The following is a 26,239-nucleotide window of genomic DNA, read 5'->3' as shown; positions in this document are numbered from 1 at the left end:
TTGAGCTGTATTGCTTTAATCTTTGATTTGCGCACATCCACACACACACACCACCCATTATATTGTTGGTGCTATATAAATAAAATTATACTTGCCTATATCTTTATTCCATGGAACCTCAGATTACATATTATATGTATCTAATAAATCTAGTTAAAGGCGAACAACTTTTTTCTTTTGTGGATCCCTCTGTTGACATCCTTGGGGTTCCACAGAGCACAGATTGGAGTCACTGACCTGTGAGAATTCCTGTTGCATTTGTCAGTATTGCATGGGTTTAGGATTCCTTGGGAATCACAGCATAGAGAATCTCCACCAACAAGTAGAAGTGTGACTGTTCCATAACCGCAGGTTAGCACCCTGTTCCTCAGGGCACTAACCTTCCTCCGCCTTCAATGTCATTGTTCGTACAGGGCCGCAGAGCTGTTAAAGAAGGCACTTTTGAAGTCTGCCAAGGGGTAGAGGATGACATCAAGGTACAGTATAATGTAAAAAAAAAATAAAATAAAAGAAACCTCACAAGATCAATGTAGATCGAGATTCACTAAATCCCAGCATGTCATCATTATTAACACTTTCTGATTAGTTATCATGCTGCATAAAAGCCCGCACATTCACGTTTTCTAATGTCATTTAAATTTATGTTTTAGTTGCATAATTTGCCTAATTTATGATAAACTTGCCTACCACACCGAGGTGACCTCCAATCCAAAAAGTCTTAATTTATCATTTTTAATACTTTTTTTTTTTTTTCAACTCGTCTGTTTAAGTTTTTTGGGCGTTCCTCATCCTATGCAAAAAGTTGCTTTTTTAAATACAGGATATATATTTATTAGAGGGATGATTTTATTTATTTATTTATTTATTTTAATACTTTATTTGTAGAATTTATATATTGCTATTGTATTTCAATATACTTGTTGCTGTTTTTTAGTGTCCTAATTCCTTATATAATTTTTATGTTGGAGAATGCCTGTTCATTTTTACGGCTTATGTTGATTTGTATAATACACACTGCCCACTCAGACAGATTTCTTGTAGGATGTTTGGTGTGCTATGCTTGTATCTCCTTATTAGGAATTAACTAAAGAAGCCAGATTAATGAAAAAATCCAGATTAGCCCCCTCTCGTGGCTTTGCTTCAGAAAAGACTTTAACAGTGATTTATTTATCCTACCATATTCCAAGGCCTTACCGGAAATATATAGGAGGAACCAATTGTTATTTTGTGAAACAAAGACTTTCAAGATTTCAGAGTTATTTACCGTTTACTTTGTGATTATAGTTGAGATAAAACAAAGTCAGAAATAATTCCTTCACAATGTTATAAAACAGTGAGTTGGGATAATAGTCCTGAGGTTTGTGATTAATGTTTTATTCTGATCTCACTTTATTCTGCGATGTGAGGGATACACTCTTAAATTCTCAATTGTGTAGGCAGCAGTTTAGTGTGTGTGTGTGTGTGTGTGTGTGTGTGTGTGTGTGTTTCCTGTAAAGCTGCGTCACTTTATTTTTCCCATTTCCTCCTCTGCCAGGCTCATTCAGAGAATGTGTCGTTGCGGCCCTTACGGACTGAGGTGCTACATGCGGATGTTATGGCCCATCAGAAGTTCGCTTTACGCCTGGGCCATTGGCTTAATAAACTCATGGCCTACTCTAGTAAGCATAGATGTCACTTTATTATTTTCTCTTTTCTCGTCCATTAACTTAAGAAGCTGCCATCACTATGCAGAGCACCCTTGTGATGACCAAATATTATGTTACACTGTCTGGTTTGCTGGCAAAACTTTTTTTTGTTTTTTATTCTTTTGATACATCATTCATGTTGTCATAAGTTATTGTGGGCCATTTTAACAGCCTCAAAGATAAAACATAAAAAAACACAAGCTAGTAAGTCAGTGAAAGCTGTGCTCCAGTTCTGCAGACGAAGAAAAAAATAAAGCAATACTACAGGAGATTACTGCTTTAGGCCTCGGACATAGTGCACTGAGCGTCGCTGAGCAGTGCTCTCGCTTGCTGACGCTCGCGCTACCAGGAGCTTTTTGCTGTCCTGACAGAGGAGACAGCAAGCGCACTTGGGAGGCGGGTAGCACTGTGTGTGTGTGTGTGTGTGTGACTTGGTAGCTGTCAGTGTGTGTGTGTCACTTTGAAGTGTTCTGTGTGTTTGTGTGTCACTGGGGAACGTGTGTGTGTGTGTGTGTATATTATATAATATTTAAAAAATGTAAAAAAAGACGTGGTGAGAATAAATTATTTATTAACATTGTGCAACTTTGATAAATATATTCAAGCACGCACGCAAACACACACACACACACATACACACACACATGCATACACACATTATATATATATATATATATATATATATATATATATATATATATATATATATATATATATATATATATAAAGAACAAAAAAGAAACAGGCGCACACCTAGTGCATTACCACAATAAAAATGTATTGGATGAACATAAAATCTAACAAATGGCCACTCACAAGGATACAGCAAATAAAAGCATGTATGAGATAGGCTCTCATGTGCCTTGCAGCTCGATCACCAGCGTCCGTCCGCAATCAGTGGCGTCGTCACGTGGATCAGCCTCGCGAACCGGAACCGGAAGAGGGGTCTTTCACCTTCAGTGCTCCACCAAATCGGTCCCTCCGGGAAACAGGCACCCCAGATGTATAATAGTACAAGGTAGTAAGCCGGGAGAGCAGCACACGGGAGCCAAGAGTTCTCAGTCAACCTGCATCAGTGTTTGTGGGCAAATGGCGGCCGGACTCTAGCCACGCCCTACGCGTTTCGTCATCAAACGGCGACTTCTTCAGGGGTAACCCTTAAAGCATATGTCCTTAGTAATTATAGGGAGGTTAACAGCAAGTAGCCAAATGCTGTTAACCTCCCTATAAATACTAAGGACATATGCTTGAAGGGTATCCCCTGAAGAAGTCGCCATTTGATGACGAAACGCGTAGGGCGTGGCTAGAGTCCGGCCGCCATTTGCCCACAAACACTGATGCAGGTTGACTGAGAACTCTTGGCTCCCGTGTGCTGCTCTCCCGGCTTACTACCTTGTACTATTATACATCTGGGGTGCCTGTTTCCCGGAGGGACCGATTTGGTGGAGCACTGAAGGTGAAAGACCCCTCTTCCGGTTCCGGTTCGCGAGGCTGATCCACGTGACGACGCCACTGATTGCGGACGGACGCTGGTGATTGAGCTGCAAGGCACATGAGAGCCTATCTCATACATGCTTTTATTTGCTGTATCCTTGTGAGTGGCCATTTGTTAGATTTTATGTTCATCCAATACATTTTTATTGTGGTAATGCACTAGGTGTGCGCCTGTTTCTTTTTTGTTCTTTTTTCCAGATATCACTAGGGACTGGTGATCCCTTTGAAACGGGCTGCAAGAAACCAAGGACATTTCCACTGGAACAGGACTTTATGTATTGAAGGTTTTTTTATTATATATTTTTATCTTTTGACATTTTTTCTATATTTTTTATTAATAAATACATTTTTTATATTTTTTATATTTTTTCCTTTAGGGTTTTTTGTCAGGAGATTACATTGCCATTTGTATATTTTAAAAGTTTTATCATAGTGTACTAGCCCTATCTAGCTGCCCCTTCAAGCCTATCCAATCAGCTATTGTCTCTCCCACTAGCAATTTATAATTAATATTTATAATTAACTGGTTATTTAGCGGCGCTACTTCATATTGTTTTTTTTTTTGTTATATATATATATATATATATATATATATATACAGTGTTCGACAAACCTATACATTTGCTCGCCCCGGGCGAGTGGATTTAACCCCCGGGCGAGTAAATATTGGCCCAAGCAGCACACGTTTGGTACTAGGTGGCGAGTAGATTTTTTTGTGTGGCGAGTAGATTTTTTTGTGTGGCGAGTAGATTTTTTGGTGATTTGTCAACCACTATATATATATATATATATATATATATATATATATATATATATATATATATATATATATATATATATATATATATATATACACAATGCACACACAATGCACACACAATGCACACACAATGCACACACAATGCACACACAATGCACACACAATGCACACACAATGCACACACAATGCACACACTATATATATATATATATATATATATATATATATATATATATATATATATATATATATATATATATATATATATATACAGTGGTTGACAAATCACCCAAAAATCTACTCGCCGAACCAAAAAATCTACTCACCACCTAGTTCCGCTCCCAATCCCGCCCTGCTTGGTGTCGGCCATGAGGAGGTCGCCACGGGGTCAAATCCAGTCGCCACGGGCCTGTATTTTAATAGATTTGTCAAGCACTGTATATATATATATATATATATATTGTGACATAGTCCAAAGATGTTAGGCAGCTTTCTGCCCCATTTTAGAGCAGAAAGTGCAGGAATAGTTACAATTGATCCGTTCCACAGCTTCCCATTACCTCAGGCAGCTGGATGGAAAATCCAGACCACAGATTACAATGGCTCTAGTTCTCCCTCACCTGCTCTTCTAATCACATGCACAGGTATTTAGAGCAGAGAGGTTTTGCATTTCACTCTCTCTCCTTGGAGCCTGGGGGCTGGGGGTGTCGCTACTCTCCTGCATCCAGTATCGAGGTTGACGGCCTCTCCACGTATGACAGTACCAGAGGATTTGCCTGGACACCATGAACAGATAAGACAAAACAAATGATTACTGCTGTTGCTAAAAGACTGTGCTGTATCTTGTGTCCCTAAATGAGAGAGCATTGTTTTAAGCTGGGGAACCAGTTTAGTTGGCCAGCAGCTGTTAGAGAGACTGATTCTGATGTGTAGTTAGATCCCTGAAAGGGATAGGATTTGCTTATATGATTTTGGTTTTATTTCTTGAAATAACAGTGTGGGAAATATTGTAACACTGAAATGTGTGAACTGCTGAATGAAAGTATCTGAGTACCTCTAACCTACACATGTTAAAGCTGCAGTACCTTACTTGGATGAAAATAAAGCAGGCAGAAGCCTGAGTTAAGCAGCATAATACTTTGCATGATCCTGTTTGTTGTATAATTAACCCTAGAAGACTGTGTCGGGAAGAACCCAGACAGACGTCAGCACTACAAAAGAGGGGCGTTTGTCACATATGGTGGAGAATGCGGGTCGACACTAAAAAGTCTGTGGGTTTGCAAATAAATGCGGGGGTTTAAAATGGCCGCCGAGCTGAACTAAAGTACAGATGCTATGAGTGAAGTCTGTCCCAATGTGTATATCAGTTGTGCTTCTAGCATACACAGAGAATGTGCGAAGTGTGGATGCAATAGCACCCTGAACCCAAACAGAAAACCAAAATGTTTTGCTGAAGAAGAAGAAAAAAAAAAAAAAAATTGCATCTAGCAAGTGCTGTTTGTAAAGCTAATGCATTTTGCTGAAGTGAGTGAATTTGCAGCTAGAAAGTGCTGTATGCAAGTTGCTGAAGGGAGTGAAATTGCAGCTAGCAAATTGTTCCTGCCGGGTTTCTAAAATGGCCGACGTGAAATGTTTATTTTGTAATGTACATAATCATGAAAAACAGTGTCCCTTCAGGCCATACGATGATGATGATGATGATGATGACGACTCGTATGTGGCCCCTGGAGGAGAGCCGTACCCACAGATGAATTTAGTATGCTGGGCCTGTCATAAAGTAGGTCACATGGAAGATGTGTGCCCCAAAATTTTCAAAGACAAACAGCTGCAAAAGCAAGCAACGCCCTATGTGTGCAAGCAAGATGTGGAAGCTGATACCAGTGAGCGTGTGCCCAGGACCACTGATATCTCTGGAGCTAATAAAGCAAAAAGAAAGAAGAAGAAAAAGAAAACTGTCCCTCAAGTCACAGGGGAAGTGACCGAGCCACTTGAACCTGCGCTGTCAGGACATGCGTCAGAAAGGCGCCGAGATGTGCTGCAGACCGGAGTGATCGGTAGAATTGTCACGGGAACAGTGGCAAAGGAAAAGGAGGAGCAGAGGGAAGCTGAATCCTTGAACCAGGATAAAGAGGCTTTGGTTTCTGCACTCCAAGCTGCCCGCCATAATTATGAAGTCCTGTGGCAGGATTTGGTGAAGGAGCGAGAATGTTGGAAGAAGGAGCAAGAATCTAACAATAAGGTGCGAGAAGCGAACGCCGAGTTACAGAGGTGTATACTTCCAGCTTTACAAGAGCACGAGGCTTTGAAGAAAACAGAGTCTCTCTTACGGAGTGAGCTGGAAGAGGTGACGACTAGTCTGGAAAAGGCCAACACCGTAATTGTCACCATGGATGAAAAACAGATTAAGTCTGACAAATTGATTGCTATCCTAAAACAGAAATACGAGAAGGCTCTACAAGAGGTTCATGCGCTCAGCACAGAGGTGCAACACTTGCGCCTGGAGGGCCACGGTCTGAACACAGAGCTGGGAATGTTGAAGCAAACCCATGAGAATACCCTGAGTAATTTAGAGACTGTAAAAAGAGAGAATGTAAGTCTGACACAGAAAAATTCAGACTTGACTGACCAGATCAGTGAAGGTGATGAGAAGCTTCACCAAGCAGAAAAAGTGGAGAAGCAATTGATCCAGGAAAAGTTAGAAATGCAGGAAGCACTGCAGAATACAGAATCAGCGGCGATCCAGGCGACACAAACTGCAGAGCTCCAAAAAATGGAGGCGCTGATGCAAACCCAGAGCAAGCACCAGATAGAGGTGAAGACCCTGAGGGAGGTCTGGCACGATCAGGTTGAAGAGCTGCAGAAGCAGATGGCTGAGCGCGAGATACAGTGCGCCAAGAGAGAGGAGATCTCCGTCCGTCAGGTGGTCTGCCTGACATTGCGCTATGAAAGCGAGATGGCCGATATCTACAAGCAGCTGGACCACACGGCAAATGAGGGGGCCCGGCTGCAGCTGGAGCTGGACGACCCAGAAGGAGCACCTGCAGCTGCAGGTCAAGAATAGAGAAAATGAAACAGAGTTAAACCTCGCTCTGAAACAGATGACGGACATGGGAGAAGCGGCTAAAGTGGTTCAGTCGGGCTATCAATCCTACCTCCTAACCAAGCAAGCTGTACGTTCCTATACGTGTATCTTCAATGCTGTTGCAATATTACGATTTGCTATAAAGATGAAGTTGGAGAAAGAGATTCCAAGGCTAAAAGAGACACGGTAACAAAAGGAGACCAGGGAACGTAAACTCAATGCCCTCACTGATGACAAAGAGGAAGGAGAAAGAATTGACTTTGATTGTGCTGCTGTTATTCCAGAAACAGATAGGCACCCTCCTGAGAATATTCTCCCTGATCTGGGATTCAAAAATCCAGATCCTCAATTTCATTTACGTTGTCCAGAAGATTATCAAACTAGTGGACACACCCAGGACACCACAGAAGATGTTTTAGCCAAGTGGGTGGCAGTTCCTGAAAAAACAAACTTGTTGACAGATCCTGATGACGTGGTTAATATGGACTACGTTTGTACAGAGGCAACTAGGTCTCCAAAACCCAAAGGCCTGGTAATGGCCACAAAAGGGAAATCAAAGATTGAAAAGAAAAAACAACGAAGGTTAACACGGCGCCTGAATAGTTCCATATCTCACCAATCTGGACCACACTGTGGAGCCAAGGAGAATCCGGTCCAAGGGTCTCATCAGAAGCTAAAGAAACAGTCCAGTCATTTGCAGGTTGCAGCGGGCTATGAAATAAAGTCAAAGGATGCAATAGACTGGAAGTCAAAAAAAAAAAAAAATATGTTTGGGGGAACTGACCGATTTATTTTTTTTATTACACGTGTGGACTATGTCACGGACACTTAACTATGCAAATAAGCTATTGTAGTTAAGGTATATTAGGCCTCTAGAATAAGCATTTTGTCAAGGGTACAGTGTTATATTGGTTCTCTGTGTTGAAAATGTAGCTAAACTACAAATTAATATACAGGGTTGATGGCCCTTTCAGTTGGTAAATTATATAATGAAGTTCATATTCGTGTCATGTGAATACTTAATGTTGTACTGAGGAGTTAGCTCAAGTGTTTCAGGTAGGACGCTCACCCCAGTGAGGTCCATGGCCGCTCACCCCAGTAGGTGTGAGCTGGGGAGGGGGATATGTGACATAGTCCAAAGATGTTAGGCAGCTTTCTGCCCCATTTTAGAGCAGAAAGTGCAGGAATAGTTACAAATGATCCGTTCCACAGCTTCCCATTACCTCAGGCAGCTGGATGGAAAATCCAGACCACAGATTACAATGGCTCTAGTTCTCCCTCACCTGCTCTTCTAATCACATGCACAGGTATTTAGAGCAGAGAGGTTTTGCATTTCACTCTCTCTCCTTGGAGCCTGGGGGCTGGGGGTGTCGCTACTCTCCTGCATCCAGTATCGAGGTTGACGGCCTCTCCACGTATGACAGTACCAGAGGATTTGCCTGGACACCATGAACAGATAAGACAAAACAAATGATTACTGCTGTTGCTAAAAGACTGTGCTGTATCTTGTGTCCCTAAATGAGAGAGCATTGTTTTAAGCTGGGGAACCAGTTTAGTTGGCCAGCAGCTGTTAGAGAGACTGATTCTGATGTGTAGTTAGATCCCTGAAAGGGATAGGATTTGCTTATATGATTTTGGTTTTATTTCTTGAAATAACAGTGTGGGAAATATTGTAACACTGAAATGTGTGAACTGCTGAATGAAAGTATCTGAGTACCTCTAACCTACACATGTTAAAGCTGCAGTACCTTACTTGGATGAAAATAAAGCAGGCAGAAGCCTGAGTTAAGCAGCATAATACTTTGCATGATCCTGTTTGTTGTATAATTAACCCTAGAAGACTGTGTCGGGAAGAACCCAGACAGACGTCAGCACTACAAAAGAGGGGCGTTTGTCACATATGGTGGAGAATGCGGGTCGACACTAAAAAGTCTGTGGGTTTGCAAATAAATGCGGGGGTTTAAAATGGCCGCCGAGCTGAACTAAAGTACAGATGCTATGAGTGAAGTCTGTCCCAATGTGTATATCAGTTGTGCTTCTAGCATACACAGAGAATGTGCGAAGTGTGGATGCAATAGCACCCTGAACCCAAACAGAAAACCAAAATGTTTTGCTGAAGAAGAAAAAAAAAAAAAAAAAAAATTGCATCTAGCAAGTGCTGTTTGTAAAGCTAATGCATTTTGCTGAAGTGAGTGAATTTGCAGCTAGAAAGTGCTGTATGCAAGTTGCTGAAGGGAGTGAAATTGCAGCTAGCAAATTGTTCCTGCCGGGTTTCTAAAATGGCCGACGTGAAATGTTTATTTTGTAATGTACATAATCATGAAAAACAGTGTCCCTTCAGGCCATACGATGATGATGATGATGATGATGACGACTCGTATGTGGCCCCTGGAGGAGAGCCGTACCCACAGATGAATTTAGTATGCTGGGCCTGTCATAAAGTAGGTCACATGGAAGATGTGTGCCCCAAAATTTTCAAAGACAAACAGCTGCAAAAGCAAGCAACGCCCTATGTGTGCAAGCAAGATGTGGAAGCTGATACCAGTGAGCGTGTGCCCAGGACCACTGATATCTCTGGAGCTAATAAAGCAAAAAGAAAGAAGAAGAAAAAGAAAACTGTCCCTCAAGTCACAGGGGAAGTGACCGAGCCACTTGAACCTGCGCTGTCAGGACATGCGTCAGAAAGGCGCCGAGATGTGCTGCAGACCGGAGTGATCGGTAGAATTGTCACGGGAACAGTGGCAAAGGAAAAGGAGGAGCAGAGGGAAGCTGAATCCTTGAACCAGGATAAAGAGGCTTTGGTTTCTGCACTCCAAGCTGCCCGCCATAATTATGAAGTCCTGTGGCAGGATTTGGTGAAGGAGCGAGAATGTTGGAAGAAGGAGCAAGAATCTAACAATAAGGTGCGAGAAGCGAACGCCGAGTTACAGAGGTGTATACTTCCAGCTTTACAAGAGCACGAGGCTTTGAAGAAAACAGAGTCTCTCTTACGGAGTGAGCTGGAAGAGGTGACGACTAGTCTGGAAAAGGCCAACACCGTAATTGTCACCATGGATGAAAAACAGATTAAGTCTGACAAATTGATTGCTATCCTAAAACAGAAATACGAGAAGGCTCTACAAGAGGTTCATGCGCTCAGCACAGAGGTGCAACACTTGCGCCTGGAGGGCCACGGTCTGAACACAGAGCTGGGAATGTTGAAGCAAACCCATGAGAATACCCTGAGTAATTTAGAGACTGTAAAAAGAGAGAATGTAAGTCTGACACAGAAAAATTCAGACTTGACTGACCAGATCAGTGAAGGTGATGAGAAGCTTCACCAAGCAGAAAAAGTGGAGAAGCAATTGATCCAGGAAAAGTTAGAAATGCAGGAAGCACTGCAGAATACAGAATCAGCGGCGATCCAGGCGACACAAACTGCAGAGCTCCAAAAAATGGAGGCGCTGATGCAAACCCAGAGCAAGCACCAGATAGAGGTGAAGACCCTGAGGGAGGTCTGGCACGATCAGGTTGAAGAGCTGCAGAAGCAGATGGCTGAGCGCGAGATACAGTGCGCCAAGAGAGAGGAGATCTCCGTCCGTCAGGTGGTCTGCCTGACATTGCGCTATGAAAGCGAGATGGCCGATATCTACAAGCAGCTGGACCACACGGCAAATGAGGGGGCCCGGCTGCAGCTGGAGCTGGACAAGACCCAGAAGGAGCACCTGCAGCTGCAGGTCAAGAATAGAGAAAATGAAACAGAGTTAAACCTCGCTCTGAAACAGATGACGGACATGGGAGAAGCGGCTAAAGTGGTTCAGTCGGGCTATCAATCCTACCTCCTAACCAAGCAAGCTGTACGTTCCTATACGTGTATCTTCAATGCTGTTGCAATATTACGATTTGCTATAAAGATGAAGTTGGAGAAAGAGATTCCAAGGCTAAAAGAGACACGGTCACAAAAGGAGACCAGGGAACGTAAACTCAATGCCCTCACTGATGACAAAGAGGAAGGAGAAAGAATTGACTTTGATTGTGCTGCTGTTATTCCAGAAACAGATAGGCACCCTCCTGAGAATATTCTCCCTGATCTGAGATTCAAAAATCCAGATCCTCAATTTCATTTACGTTGTCCAGAAGATTATCAAACTAGTGGACACACCCAGGACACCACAGAAGATGTTTTAGCCAAGTGGGTGGCAGTTCCTGAAAAAACAAACTTGTTGACAGATCCTGATGACGTGGTTAATATGGACTACGTTTGTACAGAGGCAACTAGGTCTCCAAAACCCAAAGGCCTGGTAATGGCCACAAAAGGGAAATCAAAGATTGAAAAGAAAAAACAACGAAGGTTAACACGGCGCCTGAATAGTTCCATATCTCACCAATCTGGACCACACTGTGGAGCCAAGGAGAATCCGGTCCAAGGGTCTCATCAGAAGCTAAAGAAACAGTCCAGTCATTTGCAGGTTGCAGCGGGCTATGAAATAAAGTCAAAGGATGCAATAGACTGGAAGTCAAAAAAAAAAAAAAAAAAAAAAAATATGTTTGGGGGAACTGACCGATTTATTTTTTTTATTACACGTGTGGACTATGTCACGGACACTTAACTATGCAAATAAGCTATTGTAGTTAAGGTATATTAGGCCTCTAGAATAAGCATTTTGTCAAGGGTACAGTGTTATATTGGTTCTCTGTGTTGAAAATGTAGCTAAACTACAAATTAATATACAGGGTTGATGGCCCTTTCAGTTGGTAAATTATATAATGAAGTTCATATTCGTGTCATGTGAATACTTAATGTTGTACTGAGGAGTTAGCTCAAGTGTTTCAGGTAGGACGCTCACCCCAGTGAGGTCCATGGCCGCTCACCCCAGTAGGTGTGAGCTGGGGAGGGGGATATGTGACATAGTCCAAAGATGTTAGGCAGCTTTCTGCCCCATTTTAGAGCAGAAAGTGCAGGAATAGTTACAAATGATCCGTTCCACAGCTTCCCATTACCTCAGGCAGCTGGATGGAAAATCCAGACCACAGATTACAATGGCTCTAGTTCTCCCTCACCTGCTCTTCTAATCACATGCACAGGTATTTAGAGCAGAGAGGTTTTGCATTTCACTCTCTCTCCTTGGAGCCTGGGGGCTGGGGGTGTCGCTACTCTCCTGCATCCAGTATCGAGGTTGACGGCCTCTCCACGTATGACAGTACCAGAGGATTTGCCTGGACACCATGAACAGATAAGACAAAACAAATGATTACTGCTGTTGCTAAAAGACTGTGCTGTATCTTGTGTCCCTAAATGAGAGAGCATTGTTTTAAGCTGGGGAACCAGTTTAGTTGGCCAGCAGCTGTTAGAGAGACTGATTCTGATGTGTAGTTAGATCCCTGAAAGGGATAGGATTTGCTTATATGATTTTGGTTTTATTTCTTGAAATAACAGTGTGGGAAATATTGTAACACTGAAATGTGTGAACTGCTGAATGAAAGTATCTGAGTACCTCTAACCTACACATGTTAAAGCTGCAGTACCTTACTTGGATGAAAATAAAGCAGGCAGAAGCCTGAGTTAAGCAGCATAATACTTTGCATGATCCTGTTTGTTGTATAATTAACCCTAGAAGACTGTGTCGGGAAGAACCCAGACAGACGTCAGCACTACAAAAGAGGGGCGTTTGTCACATATGGTGGAGAATGCGGGTCGACACTAAAAAGTCTGTGGGTTTGCAAATAAATGCGGGGGTTTAAAATGGCCGCCGAGCTGAACTAAAGTACAGATGCTATGAGTGAAGTCTGTCCCAATGTGTATATCAGTTGTGCTTCTAGCATACACAGAGAATGTGCGAAGTGTGGATGCAATAGCACCCTGAACCCAAACAGAAAACCAAAATGTTTTGCTGAAGAAGAAAAAAAAAAAAAAAAAAATTGCATCTAGCAAGTGCTGTTTGTAAAGCTAATGCATTTTGCTGAAGTGAGTGAATTTGCAGCTAGAAAGTGCTGTATGCAAGTTGCTGAAGGGAGTGAAATTGCAGCTAGCAAATTGTTCCTGCCGGGTTTCTAAAATGGCCGACGTGAAATGTTTATTTTGTAATGTACATAATCATGAAAAACAGTGTCCCTTCAGGCCATACGATGATGATGATGATGATGATGACGACTCGTATGTGGCCCCTGGAGGAGAGCCGTACCCACAGATGAATTTAGTATGCTGGGCCTGTCATAAAGTAGGTCACATGGAAGATGTGTGCCCCAAAATTTTCAAAGACAAACAGCTGCAAAAGCAAGCAACGCCCTATGTGTGCAAGCAAGATGTGGAAGCTGATACCAGTGAGCGTGTGCCCAGGACCACTGATATCTCTGGAGCTAATAAAGCAAAAAGAAAGAAGAAGAAAAAGAAAACTGTCCCTCAAGTCACAGGGGAAGTGACCGAGCCACTTGAACCTGCGCTGTCAGGACATGCGTCAGAAAGGCGCCGAGATGTGCTGCAGACCGGAGTGATCGGTAGAATTGTCACGGGAACAGTGGCAAAGGAAAAGGAGGAGCAGAGGGAAGCTGAATCCTTGAACCAGGATAAAGAGGCTTTGGTTTCTGCACTCCAAGCTGCCCGCCATAATTATGAAGTCCTGTGGCAGGATTTGGTGAAGGAGCGAGAATGTTGGAAGAAGGAGCAAGAATCTAACAATAAGGTGCGAGAAGCGAACGCCGAGTTACAGAGGTGTATACTTCCAGCTTTACAAGAGCACGAGGCTTTGAAGAAAACAGAGTCTCTCTTACGGAGTGAGCTGGAAGAGGTGACGACTAGTCTGGAAAAGGCCAACACCGTAATTGTCACCATGGATGAAAAACAGATTAAGTCTGACAAATTGATTGCTATCCTAAAACAGAAATACGAGAAGGCTCTACAAGAGGTTCATGCGCTCAGCACAGAGGTGCAACACTTGCGCCTGGAGGGCCACGGTCTGAACACAGAGCTGGGAATGTTGAAGCAAACCCATGAGAATACCCTGAGTAATTTAGAGACTGTAAAAAGAGAGAATGTAAGTCTGACACAGAAAAATTCAGACTTGACTGACCAGATCAGTGAAGGTGATGAGAAGCTTCACCAAGCAGAAAAAGTGGAGAAGCAATTGATCCAGGAAAAGTTAGAAATGCAGGAAGCACTGCAGAATACAGAATCAGCGGCGATCCAGGCGACACAAACTGCAGAGCTCCAAAAAATGGAGGCGCTGATGCAAACCCAGAGCAAGCACCAGATAGAGGTGAAGACCCTGAGGGAGGTCTGGCACGATCAGGTTGAAGAGCTGCAGAAGCAGATGGCTGAGCGCGAGATACAGTGCGCCAAGAGAGAGGAGATCTCCGTCCGTCAGGTGGTCTGCCTGACATTGCGCTATGAAAGCGAGATGGCCGATATCTACAAGCAGCTGGACCACACGGCAAATGAGGGGGCCCGGCTGCAGCTGGAGCTGGACAAGACCCAGAAGGAGCACCTGCAGCTGCAGGTCAAGAATAGAGAAAATGAAACAGAGTTAAACCTCGCTCTGAAACAGATGACGGACATGGGAGAAGCGGCTAAAGTGGTTCAGTCGGGCTATCAATCCTACCTCCTAACCAAGCAAGCTGTACGTTCCTATACGTGTATCTTCAATGCTGTTGCAATATTACGATTTGCTATAAAGATGAAGTTGGAGAAAGAGATTCCAAGGCTAAAAGAGACACGGTCACAAAAGGAGACCAGGGAACGTAAACTCAATGCCCTCACTGATGACAAAGAGGAAGGAGAAAGAATTGACTTTGATTGTGCTGCTGTTATTCCAGAAACAGATAGGCACCCTCCTGAGAATATTCTCCCTGATCTGGGATTCAAAAATCCAGATCCTCAATTTCATTTACGTTGTCCAGAAGATTATCAAACTAGTGGACACACCCAGGACACCACAGAAGATGTTTTAGCCAAGTGGGTGGCAGTTCCTGAAAAAACAAACTTGTTGACAGATCCTGATGACGTGGTTAATATGGACTACGTTTGTACAGAGGCAACTAGGTCTCCAAAACCCAAAGGCCTGGTAATGGCCACAAAAGGGAAATCAAAGATTGAAAAGAAAAAACAACGAAGGTTAACACGGCGCCTGAATAGTTCCATATCTCACCAATCTGGACCACACTGTGGAGCCAAGGAGAATCCGGTCCAAGGGTCTCATCAGAAGCTAAAGAAACAGTCCAGTCATTTGCAGGTTGCAGCGGGCTATGAAATAAAGTCAAAGGATGCAATAGACTGGAAGTCAAAAAAAAAAAAAAAAAAAAAAAAAAATATGTTTGGGGGAACTGACCGATTTATTTTTTTTATTACACGTGTGGACTATGTCACGGACACTTAACTATGCAAATAAGCTATTGTAGTTAAGGTATATTAGGCCTCTAGAATAAGCATTTTGTCAAGGGTACAGTGTTATATTGGTTCTCTGTGTTGAAAATGTAGCTAAACTACAAATTAATATACAGGGTTGATGGCCCTTTCAGTTGGTAAATTATATAATGAAGTTCATATTCGTGTCATGTGAATACTTAATGTTGTACTGAGGAGTTAGCTCAAGTGTTTCAGGTAGGACGCTCACCCCAGTGAGGTCCATGGCCGCTCACCCCAGTAGGTGTGAGCTGGGGAGGGGGATATGTGACATAGTCCAAAGATGTTAGGCAGCTTTCTGCCCCATTTTAGAGCAGAAAGTGCAGGAATAGTTACAAATGATCCGTTCCACAGCTTCCCATTACCTCAGGCAGCTGGATGGAAAATCCAGACCACAGATTACAATGGCTCTAGTTCTCCCTCACCTGCTCTTCTAATCACATGCACAGGTATTTAGAGCAGAGAGGTTTTGCATTTCACTCTCTCTCCTTGGAGCCTGGGGGCTGGGGGTGTCGCTACTCTCCTGCATCCAGTATCGAGGTTGACGGCCTCTCCACGTATGACAGTACCAGAGGATTTGCCTGGACACCATGAACAGATAAGACAAAACAAATGATTACTGCTGTTGCTAAAAGACTGTGCTGTATCTTGTGTCCCTAAATGAGAGAGCATTGTTTTAAGCTGGGGAACCAGTTTAGTTGGCCAGCAGCTGTTAGAGAGACTGATTCTGATGTGTAGTTAGATCCCTGAAAGGGATAGGATTTGCTTATATGATTTTGGTTTTATTTCTTGAAATAACAGTGTGGGAAATATTGTAACACTGAAATGTGTGAACTGCTGAATGAAAGTATCTGAGTACCTCTAACCTACACATGTTAAAGCTGCAGTACCTTACTTGGATGAAAATAAAGCAGGCAGAAGCCTGAGTTAAGCAGCATAATACTTTGCATGATCCTGTTTGTTGTATAATTAACCCTAGAAGACTGTGTCGGGAAGAACCCAGACAGACGTCAGCACTACAAAAGAGGGGCGTTTGTCACAATATATATATATATATATACACACACACACACACACACACACACACACACACACACACACACACACACACACACACACACACACATATATGCACACACACATATATGCACACACACACACACAATGCACACACACATGCACATGCACACATACACACAGATGCACACACACATTATATATACACACACATTATATATACACATATATTATATACACACACACACGAATACACATTATATATACACACACATATACACGCACACGCACACGCACACGCACACACACACACTACACACACACACACTACACACACACACACACACATATGCACACACAGACACACACACATGCACACATACATAGAGACACACACACAGATATGCACACACATGCACACACACACTCACACACACACACACACACGCACACACACGCACACACACGCACACACGCACACACGCACACACGCACACACATGCACACATACACACATGCATACACACACAATGCAAACACACACACACACATATGCACATGCACACACACACACATGCACACACATGCATACTCACACACACACAATGCAAACACACATACACACGCACACACAGACACACACACAACACACACAGGAGACAGGGACCGGAGCAGAAGGGAGACAGCGATCGGGGCATCACCCTCTCCCCTCCTACACACACAACACACACAACACAATGCCTTCTGTCTTCTGTCTGGTAATGGCGGCTCTGCAGGGAACCGGCTGCAGCCCCATTGGATGGGAGCGGTCACATGACCGCTCCTCTGCTTCCCCGAGCACCAAATATATGAGTTTGGCGCTCGGGGAAGAGTTTCTCCTGCTCAGCGCGCATCTGCGCGGATCAGCAGGGAGAAACTATAGCCGCGCTGATAACAGATGCAGGGGTGTTCTGCATCTGTTCAGCGCGGCTCAGCCCGCCTCAGCACGCCTGGGTGCTCTATGGCCCGGGCCTTAGAGAACCCTTTACATAAATTATCTGGAACATCGAAAACACAGTAAACGGTATTCACTGTTTGTGAAATACAAGATCAGTTGTACATCGGAAAAATAACAGGTTTTACGCTATGGAGCAGCGTGCGCCTCTATTTCTTTTTAGTCTTGAGGGTTTGTATAAGGTCCTTGTAAAAGAAACATTTGTTATTATTGTAGCCCTTTTTGTGAACCGCCTGACCCACCCAATCTCACATTGTCCCCTCGTGGTCTAACCGGTTCCTTTCCCTGCAACACACCTGCTCTAAGGGACTACTGGTAACTGCGTAACACCTGTGGCTCCAGGAGATCTGAGCCTCCGCTAGCTGGGAGCCTGGGGAAACCCTTACCATTACCTGGTGCAGCGCCTCCACTTACCCAGGATCCCCGTTATGAAAGATAGCCCTGGGTAAGAAATACAATAACACACGTATACGATAAACCAATAACTAACACTTTACTAACACGACATATCACACATCACATAACATAACATAACCTTATACTCTACAATCACCTCGGCCCAATGTCTGGTGTTCCCACCCAGTGTCCTGTGATCCCCCACACCCAATGTCCCGTACTCCTACGGAGGTCGTGGGTGACTGCGCAGTCACTATATTAATAGGCCTGTTGGTGCACTTATAATACAGAAGTACCTTCCGAGCACTCCGATGCTCGGGACCGCAACACACTTCTAAAAGGGTCAGACGTCCGTCTGATCCTATCCAGGTACTTCTCTCCGTGGACCCCAACGAGTGTCCCACCGCTTCCCGGGAACAGCAACCGAATCACGGCAACACCAACCGCATGGGAACAGCAACCGCCGCTATCCCTAACTAACCCTATCAGGACAGGAACCCTAACCTAGGGCCTGTCCCTGATGAACCGCAACCTGGGATGGCTTGGGGAAAACTCCTAGGGCCTGTGGAACAATAACCTGCCCCCCTCCCCTAGCTACCCAGTCCTATCTGTCTCACTAACAACTAGCTAGTAACTAGCTAACAGTCTGCAGCAGACACACAGCTCACACTGTCAGCCTGCAGACATCCACACACGCTGCACACACTGCACCCAGCACATGCAGCAACACACACAGAACGATACACACCATTCTCTGGAACCCGCAGCAAATCCACTGCTCGCACGCTGTGCCTATTTGTCAGTGCGCACAGCCCTATCCGCTGTGGCACTGCCAAACTGCACCTTCCGCACCTAAGGGTAACCTCCTTATCTAGGGCCGTCCCTCTTCAGTTACCCCCTGCCCTTCCCGGGAATTGGGGCCTGCCTGGGGATCTAAGGAGAACCCTTACCTGGTGCAGGAGCCACTCGCTCCCTGCACCCTTTTTTCTCCTTCCTCTGCCTCTTCCTGACTGACCCTGCAAAGCCCGGGAAATGTATCTATATTCCCGGGCTGAGCTTCCTCCAGCCCTATTGGCCGCAAGGGAGCACCTGACCTCTGTCTCCCTATGCCTCCTGGGAATTGTAGTTCCCAGGGGGCTGTCTAAACACTGGGGCCGCGTGCGCGCTTCTCCCACGCATGCGCGAACGCCTAATGGCCGCCTCAATCTCCCTCTATACTTCCCTACTCTCGCGCGATCTCTCCCTGCACTGGGGATCCTACCTTGCGCTTTCGCCCTACTGCGCATGCGCGAACCAACGCGCAATGGCGGCGCCCTCTCCTCAAGCCGCCGGGCCGGTGGCAACGCGATCGCGGCCCTAGCGACGGCCCGATCGCGTCCCCGGCAACCGGCCTGCGCCGCACAGTCCCGATCTGCTCCCTGCTCTGGCCCCCACCCTCGCGAAGTGCCGGCGGGTCCACCGCTGCCTCCGGCGGCACCCGCGACCCCACGGCACTCACGGAAAGGGGCCAGAAAGCTCAAATTTACCTCGGGGCTACATTATTATTATAACATAATTTTCTTTCACTTCCTAACACTGCAAGGCTGAAGTGTTCACCAGCAGGGTCTCAGGTCATCGTTTACACACAGGCTTTGTTATGGGCACAGAAAACAGCCAGTGCAATAATATTCATGTATAACTCCATGAGTTGAGGTTTCTGTCCTGCTTTCCCTGCCATCCCTTTTATTATTCATTGTTCCTACTGATTTCCTTTTTTACTCCTTGCTACATTGACTTGGTAGTGTTCGGGTGCTGGTTATATCCTTTCAGATGCCTTATTATCTGACAGTGAAACACTAATCAGAAGACAAATTCTAACAATAAAGGTATAATTGATTCGGGCGCGTGAGGCGTTCATTCACTGAAAAAGTGGTTTGTACATGGAGCCACCTCCCAGTAGTGTGTAAAACGTACCTGTCCCTCTCTTTAGGTGACTTCCGACAGATTTTCTGCCAGGTGTGCCTTGAGTCCCAGCCTGATCCTGTTCAGCCATGCTATATCAGCAAGTTAATGTTGTGGGATGCCAAGCTTCATAAAGGTAAGTGGCCGTGATGGTAAATAAAATATTTAGAACTGTGGTCATACAACATACACCACTGAGCACAAGTGAACAAGTCAGATCGTCGGTGCCTTATTCCATATTGAGATTTACTTGGGACGCTGTGGAGGAACATCTTTTCTTTCTTAATTTTTATTTTCTTTAGAAAACGCGGTACTTCCCTTTGTCTGAAGTATAGTGTGTGGGAATGGGCCTGAAGAAAGGGTCTCACCCTGAAACGTTGCCCTCGTTCTGTTTTTATACTTGTCTCCCTTTTTGTCCCCCCTCCCTTCGGTTTCTCACTGATTTTTGTATTTGTCCTTCTGTGTTGTTTGATTGGGCGTGTTCCCCTTCCAGTTCCCAGTCTATTTTTTTCCTTAAGTTAGTGTCTTATCTGCTGTATATCCCCGGAGGATTGTATGCTGGGTCAAACCTTGCTCTTTCCCAATATAGAGACACAGACCAATGGACTATTAAATTAATTAACAGATATTTTTGACATGGTCTATTCCTGTGTACAATGTTTGTTCACTTCCTAGGCTAGTGAATGTTCTATTCCTGTACTATGCATGGATTTTCTCTATTCATGTAGTGTTGAATACATTTGTTTTTTGTTTTTTTACTTGTAAATACCAAATATATATTTCATATTCTATCTTTGTGGCATGAATGCAGGGAACCCTATTGAAGTACAACATTGTTTCTAGGGATTTGAGGGTTCCCTTCGCACCCATATATTCGTAACTATTTTCTGCAGTGGTGGATCTGACTGTCACTCCCCTTGTCTATTGATAATAAAGTGATAAATCGGCGCAAAAACAACTAAACGGTGATCACTATAAGTATAGTGAAATAACAATATTAATTAAATAAAGTGAACAAATTTAGAGTGAAAATATTATGCACATAAATGTGATAAAGTGATAAACCAAATAGGATAACACAATAAAGATGTCACCCCCTGCTCAGACCCTCTGGTAGGATTTGCATTCACTTCTTCCCGAATGTTGTAATGGGTACATGAGATCCAGGGGGAGCATGAAGGGGAGACACAAAGGCACAGACAATCTGCTCCTATTCTTGGCTCGTATAAAGTGTACTTACAAGCTGTAAGATTTAAAACAGCATTTGAAAGGCTATGGCAGTCAATCCACGGTGGTCAATTCAGAGTCATCAGGGCAGCCCGGTACTCAGGATGAAAAAAAATCCCCAGATGCAGAGAGAGAGAGAAGACACTGCATAGCACAGATCAACCACGTAATAAAATAGTTTAATCTAAATAAAATATGCACTCACAATGTGTCTGATAAAATCGGACATGTAACACTACAATAGTGTACAGAAGAGACTGTCAGAAAGCCTGCTCACCTGACGAAGCCGACGTGACTGCGTGGCGAAACGCGTAGAGTGGGAGTCATTCTATCACGCGGAGCAGCTGGGAGAGGAACTGTGGGGAGCCGAGCTACCACCGGAGGGCAACCGGACCTGACATCAGACGCCCAGTCTTGCGGTGACGCGACGGAGCAGGGGCTGGAGACAGAGGTCCAATGGGAGCCACGGGACGGTGAGCAGGCTTGCTGACAGTCTCTTCTGTACACTATTGTAGTGTTACATGTCCGATTTTATCAGACACGTGAGTGCATATTTTATTTGGATTAAACTATTTTATTACGTGGTTGATCTGTGCTATGCAGTGTCTTCTCTCTCTCTCTGCATCTGGGGATTTTTTTTCATCCTGAGTACCGGGGCTGCCTTGATCACTCTGAATTGACCACCGTGGATTGACTGCCATAGCCTTTCAAATGCTGTTTTAAATCTTACAGGTTGTAAGTAGACACTTTATACGAGCCAAGAATAGGAGCAGATTGCAATTTCACCATTTCCTCTGCACTTAGATTGTCTGTGCCTCTGTGTCTCCCCTTCATGCTCCCCCTGGATTTCGTGTACCCACTCCCCTTGTCTATGACAACGTTGGCACTGCTTCTAAGGTAGTCCTGAAAATGTCCATGTGGCATGGAGTTTTTTTTTTGTTTTGTTTTTAATTTTTTTGGACCTTGGAACATTTGAAATATATCTCCATAAACTTCAGCCCCACATTTAAAACTTATCATAGTCCTATACCGTCTCGGTTTTATGTAATTCCCAACGCCAGTGCTGTATGTGTGACGGCGGTAAAAGGTATTTGTATAGCATAAATGTTTCTGCTCATTTTCAAAGTGTTCCCTATGAATGGGACTGTAGACTTTGGTCTGCAGCATTTCTTTTTATTGGAATGTTTTTGAAGTCTTTGTACACTTGAGTTCTAAAACTTCTTACCCTTTTGTGGATCTATTCTTACCATCTTTTGCATCCATAACGAAGTAGTTAATCTTTTGTAGGAGCTCGCAAAGTCCTGCATGAACTCATCTTCAGCAGTTTTTTCATGGAACTGGAATATAAGAAGCTATTTGCCATGGAGTTTGTGAAGGTAAGCGAGGTGGTAGATACCATCCATGTGCTATTTCTAAACTTGCAGTGTCTTTTTGATATGTCACTTTTAAAATTGTTTGCGAAGTAGTAAAAACTAAAAAATGAACTTTGCATAGAGAGCAAAGTCTCCATCTTTGCTGATACTAAATTGTGTAAGGTAGTAGAATCGGAGCAGGATGTAATTTCTCTCCAGAAAGACTTTGGTAGCCTGGAAACTTAGACAGGTAAATGGCAGATGAGGTTTAATGTAAGGTTATCAATTTGGGAAACAAGATTAAACCGGCAATTTACACATTAAATGGGGATAAATTGGGGGATTCCTTGATGGAGAAGGATTTAGGAGTGCTTGTAGGCAGCAGGCTTAGCAATAGTGCCCAAAGTCATGCAGTAGCTGCAAAGGCAAACAAGATCTTACCATGCATTAAACGGGCAATGGATAGAAGGGAAGTAAACATAATTATGCCCGTTTTTGTAAGAACACACCTTGAATATGGAGTATACTTTTTGGCACCACTCCTTAGAAAAGACATTATGGAACTAGAGAGTGAAGAGAAGAGCCGCCAAATGAATAAAGTGGGTGGATAATATGGCACATGAGGAGAGGCTAGCTAAATTAGGTTTATTTACATTAGAAAATAGGCGTCTGAGGGGATATGATCATTATTTACAAATATATTTGGGGACAGTACAAGAAGCTTTCAAAATAACTATCATCCCAAGGACAGTACAAACACTGTCATCCCTGGAGGTTAGAGAAAATTAGATTTTACCAGCAACAAAGGAAATGGTTCTTTACAAGGGCAGTTAAAATGTGGAATTCATTACCCATGGAGACTGTGGTTGCAGATTCAATAGATATCATCAATAAAAGGTTGGATGTCTTTTTGGAAAGGAAAGGTATACAGGGATATACCAAATAAGTAAACATGGCAAGGATGTTGATCCAAGGAGTAATCTGATTGCCAATATTTGGAATCGGGGAAACTTATTTTTCCCCTTATGAGACATCATTAGATAATGTGTCACTGGGGTTTTTTGTTTGCCTTTCTCTGGATCAATATACTGTAAGTACGGATGTAGGATAAGGTATCTGTCATTTAAATTTAGCATAGGTTGAACTTGATGGTCGTATGTCTTTTTTCAACCTGATCTACGATGTAACTGTGTTCATCTAAATTAAATGGGTGACTAGCACCCTACAGTTTTGGCCAAGTAATTAAAGCACTTGTTACACTGTGTTTTCTCTGCCTGTAGCATTACAAACAGCTGCAGAAGGAATATATTGATGATGACCATGACAGAAGCATCTCTGTTACGGCACTTTCTGTTCAGATGTTCACTGTTCCCACCTTGGTATGTACAAACACTTGTAAGGACAATGACACGCTACCCAAAGCTTGCAGAGCCAAGGAACTGGGAAATGGCTCAACTTCTTATTCCATCAAATTCTAGAATTAAGCATGGTTGCTGTAGAACAGGGGTGCGCAAACTTTTCTGTCTGCGCCCGCCTGCCTGCTCGCACTCCCCTTACCTGTTCGGCGTCTTCTGACATCACGTAATTTGCCGTCGCGTTGCCATGGCGACGCGTCACCAGACGCTGCCGGAGACCAGGTATCGAACTTAGAGGCCTCAGAGCTCCCACTGCATTTAATTTAAATGCTTTAGGGAAGAGCGCGGGGCCTCTGTAAGCGCCGCGCAACCCTGCTGTAGAATAAATGCATAGTATGTAGATAACCAATAGTATTGCTCATATTGTTTGTTTTTAATTTATAGTGTTCACGATGGGTTCAAGTTTGAGAATGATTGTTGTCAATACTGTTGCAGCATACAATACATACAGTTCTATTATACCGATAGATAGTAACAAGACAGTATTGCTTCCGGTCATAGGACTTTAAAGGGACAATACCTCCTAAAACCAAAGTGAACAAATTCCAGTAATATGTGTTACTGGTCTCATCACCTTCACCCCCACTCCTCCCCCAAATCTAACACTTTTTTTTATACATTTTTTTTATTTTTTTAAGTTACGCTTGGGAGGGATTTGATTTCTTCTGGCTGCTCCCTTTACTATGATTATGCTGTGTGGTGAGCGACTGCTTTATGTACCCCTCCTTTTAACTTTATTGCTTCTCTGATACGGACAGAATGAGATAAGGGTTTTGAAAACACTTGATTGACAAACACTTCTTCATTCATAGGCCCCCAAGAAATTAAACTGGCTGATTCTGTAGGATTGCTCCTTTAAGCAAATGGCCCTCATGTTGCCATTTGTTTTAGAAATCTGACTTAATTTCAGTTGGTGCAATGCGTCGCATTAACGGGAGCAATAATGTCTGCTCTCATCTATACTATTTCCCAGCTCCTTGCATGGTGAGGGCATACATCCCGCAATTGCTTTGCGCTCTACACCATGACCTGTATAATGTATATACTGTGGCTTTGGACCATGCTGCTCACATTATCGTGTCTCAAGATGTATACCACCGTCTTTTTCCTGCAGGCTCGACAGCTGATCGAGGAGCAAAGCGTGATAACGGTGATCACAGAGACGCTTCTAGAAGTGCTGCCAGAGTATCTAGACTCCAACAACAAGTTTAACTTCCAGGGTTACAGCCAGGACAAGCTCAGCAGAGTATATGCCATAATCTATGACCTCAAGTGAGTAGTGAATTCAGTGACCTGTTTCAGACCTCCAGGGATGTAGGTGCAGTCACTTGACTTTGTGTATTCTTGACAATGAGATGTGGTTTTTTTTCAGTGCATCTCTCCTGGGAAAATCTATAAATACAAATTGTCCTGTTTATCGCTGGCAGCAGGGCAACACAGCGCTGTGTAACTGTACTTGTTAGCTCTTACAGGGTTAAAAATCATCTCTAAATGAAGGTAAACTGGCAAACAAGAATGCACACAGCGCACCTGGGATGAGATCATTACATTATTTAATAAGATCTCAATGCATCGTCTGGTTAAAATACCAGCTAAAATATCAGATCACAATTGATATGAAACAATAAACCAACAAATATATTCACCCCACATGAAACACATGAATGATACCCTCTTGTTACAGGTTGAGTATTTTTGCTTTTGCCTTTACGTTGAATGATTTAATATTCAGTACTTCTTCCTCACAGTTCACAAAGTGACAGAATAGACAAAATATAAACCTGTTTTCAGGAAGAATGCTCATATTGCAGAAGGAGCTTTGTGTCGGATTTTCAATACACACCCACACACGTTTTGTAGGGAAAAGGTGCAAGCAAAGAAAAAATAAATTCTATCCAAACTACAAAGAAATGACGCAGCTTGAAATTACGAAATATATTAGAAAAGGGGTTGATTTAATTATTAAGAACAGGGCTGGAATACTAGTAATCACTACATGGTATATGTAAAAGAAATAAAGCATATATAGTGCAGACTGTAATCACTGCTACTGTTCCTTATAATCTGTAAGAATAGAACTCACAAAAATCGCTGTATAATATCACATGTCAGAGATCCATCTCTCTCTGACTGGAGCCCTTTCAACCGCAAATGCCAGGATATCCCTCAATAGGTGAGTATGGTATGAAAATAAAGAAAAACCACAATAGTGCATACTATTCGAACTCAGTATATTGCATAATCATCACGAGTATTATGAACTCACATTTTCCATACAATAATCAGGTGGTGGAGAGAACCGCCGGTAGATCTGGAGGACAATTGCAAGCAGCTTCCCAGCGTCTCCCTCGCTCCTCGCTGTGTGCTTCCGCGTGCGTCACTGCCGTCGCGTCACTATATGCAATATACTGAGTTCGAATAGTATGCACTATTGTGGTTTTTCTTTATTTTCATACCATACTCGCCTATTGAGGGATATCCTGGCATTTGCGGTTGAAAGGG

At 43.5% G+C, this 26,239-nt stretch overlaps 1 protein-coding gene across 3 annotated transcripts in view; it reads left to right on the top strand.

Moving 5' to 3' along the window:
- The window catches only part of UBR1 (ubiquitin protein ligase E3 component n-recognin 1), a 108,751-nt gene that overhangs the window by 37,777 nt on the left and 44,735 nt on the right, over positions 1-26,239 (top strand). For all 3 annotated transcript variants that reach the window (XM_075614280.1, XM_075614279.1, XM_075614281.1), the window contains exons 7-12: positions 414-476; positions 1,535-1,658; positions 19,772-19,879; positions 22,258-22,346; positions 23,603-23,701; positions 24,852-25,009. In XM_075614280.1, the coding sequence (XP_075470395.1) occupies positions 414-476; positions 1,535-1,658; positions 19,772-19,879; positions 22,258-22,346; positions 23,603-23,701; positions 24,852-25,009 (641 nt within the window). The remainder of the gene's footprint in view (positions 1-413; positions 477-1,534; positions 1,659-19,771; positions 19,880-22,257; positions 22,347-23,602; positions 23,702-24,851; positions 25,010-26,239) is intronic.

This window comes from Ascaphus truei, chromosome 9 (assembly GCF_040206685.1).
Source record: "Ascaphus truei isolate aAscTru1 chromosome 9, aAscTru1.hap1, whole genome shotgun sequence".
In the NCBI taxonomy this organism is placed as follows: domain Eukaryota; kingdom Metazoa; phylum Chordata; class Amphibia; order Anura; family Ascaphidae; genus Ascaphus; species Ascaphus truei.
Note: the sequence above shows the minus strand (reverse complement) of the source record. Positions and strands in the feature narration are given on the sequence as shown.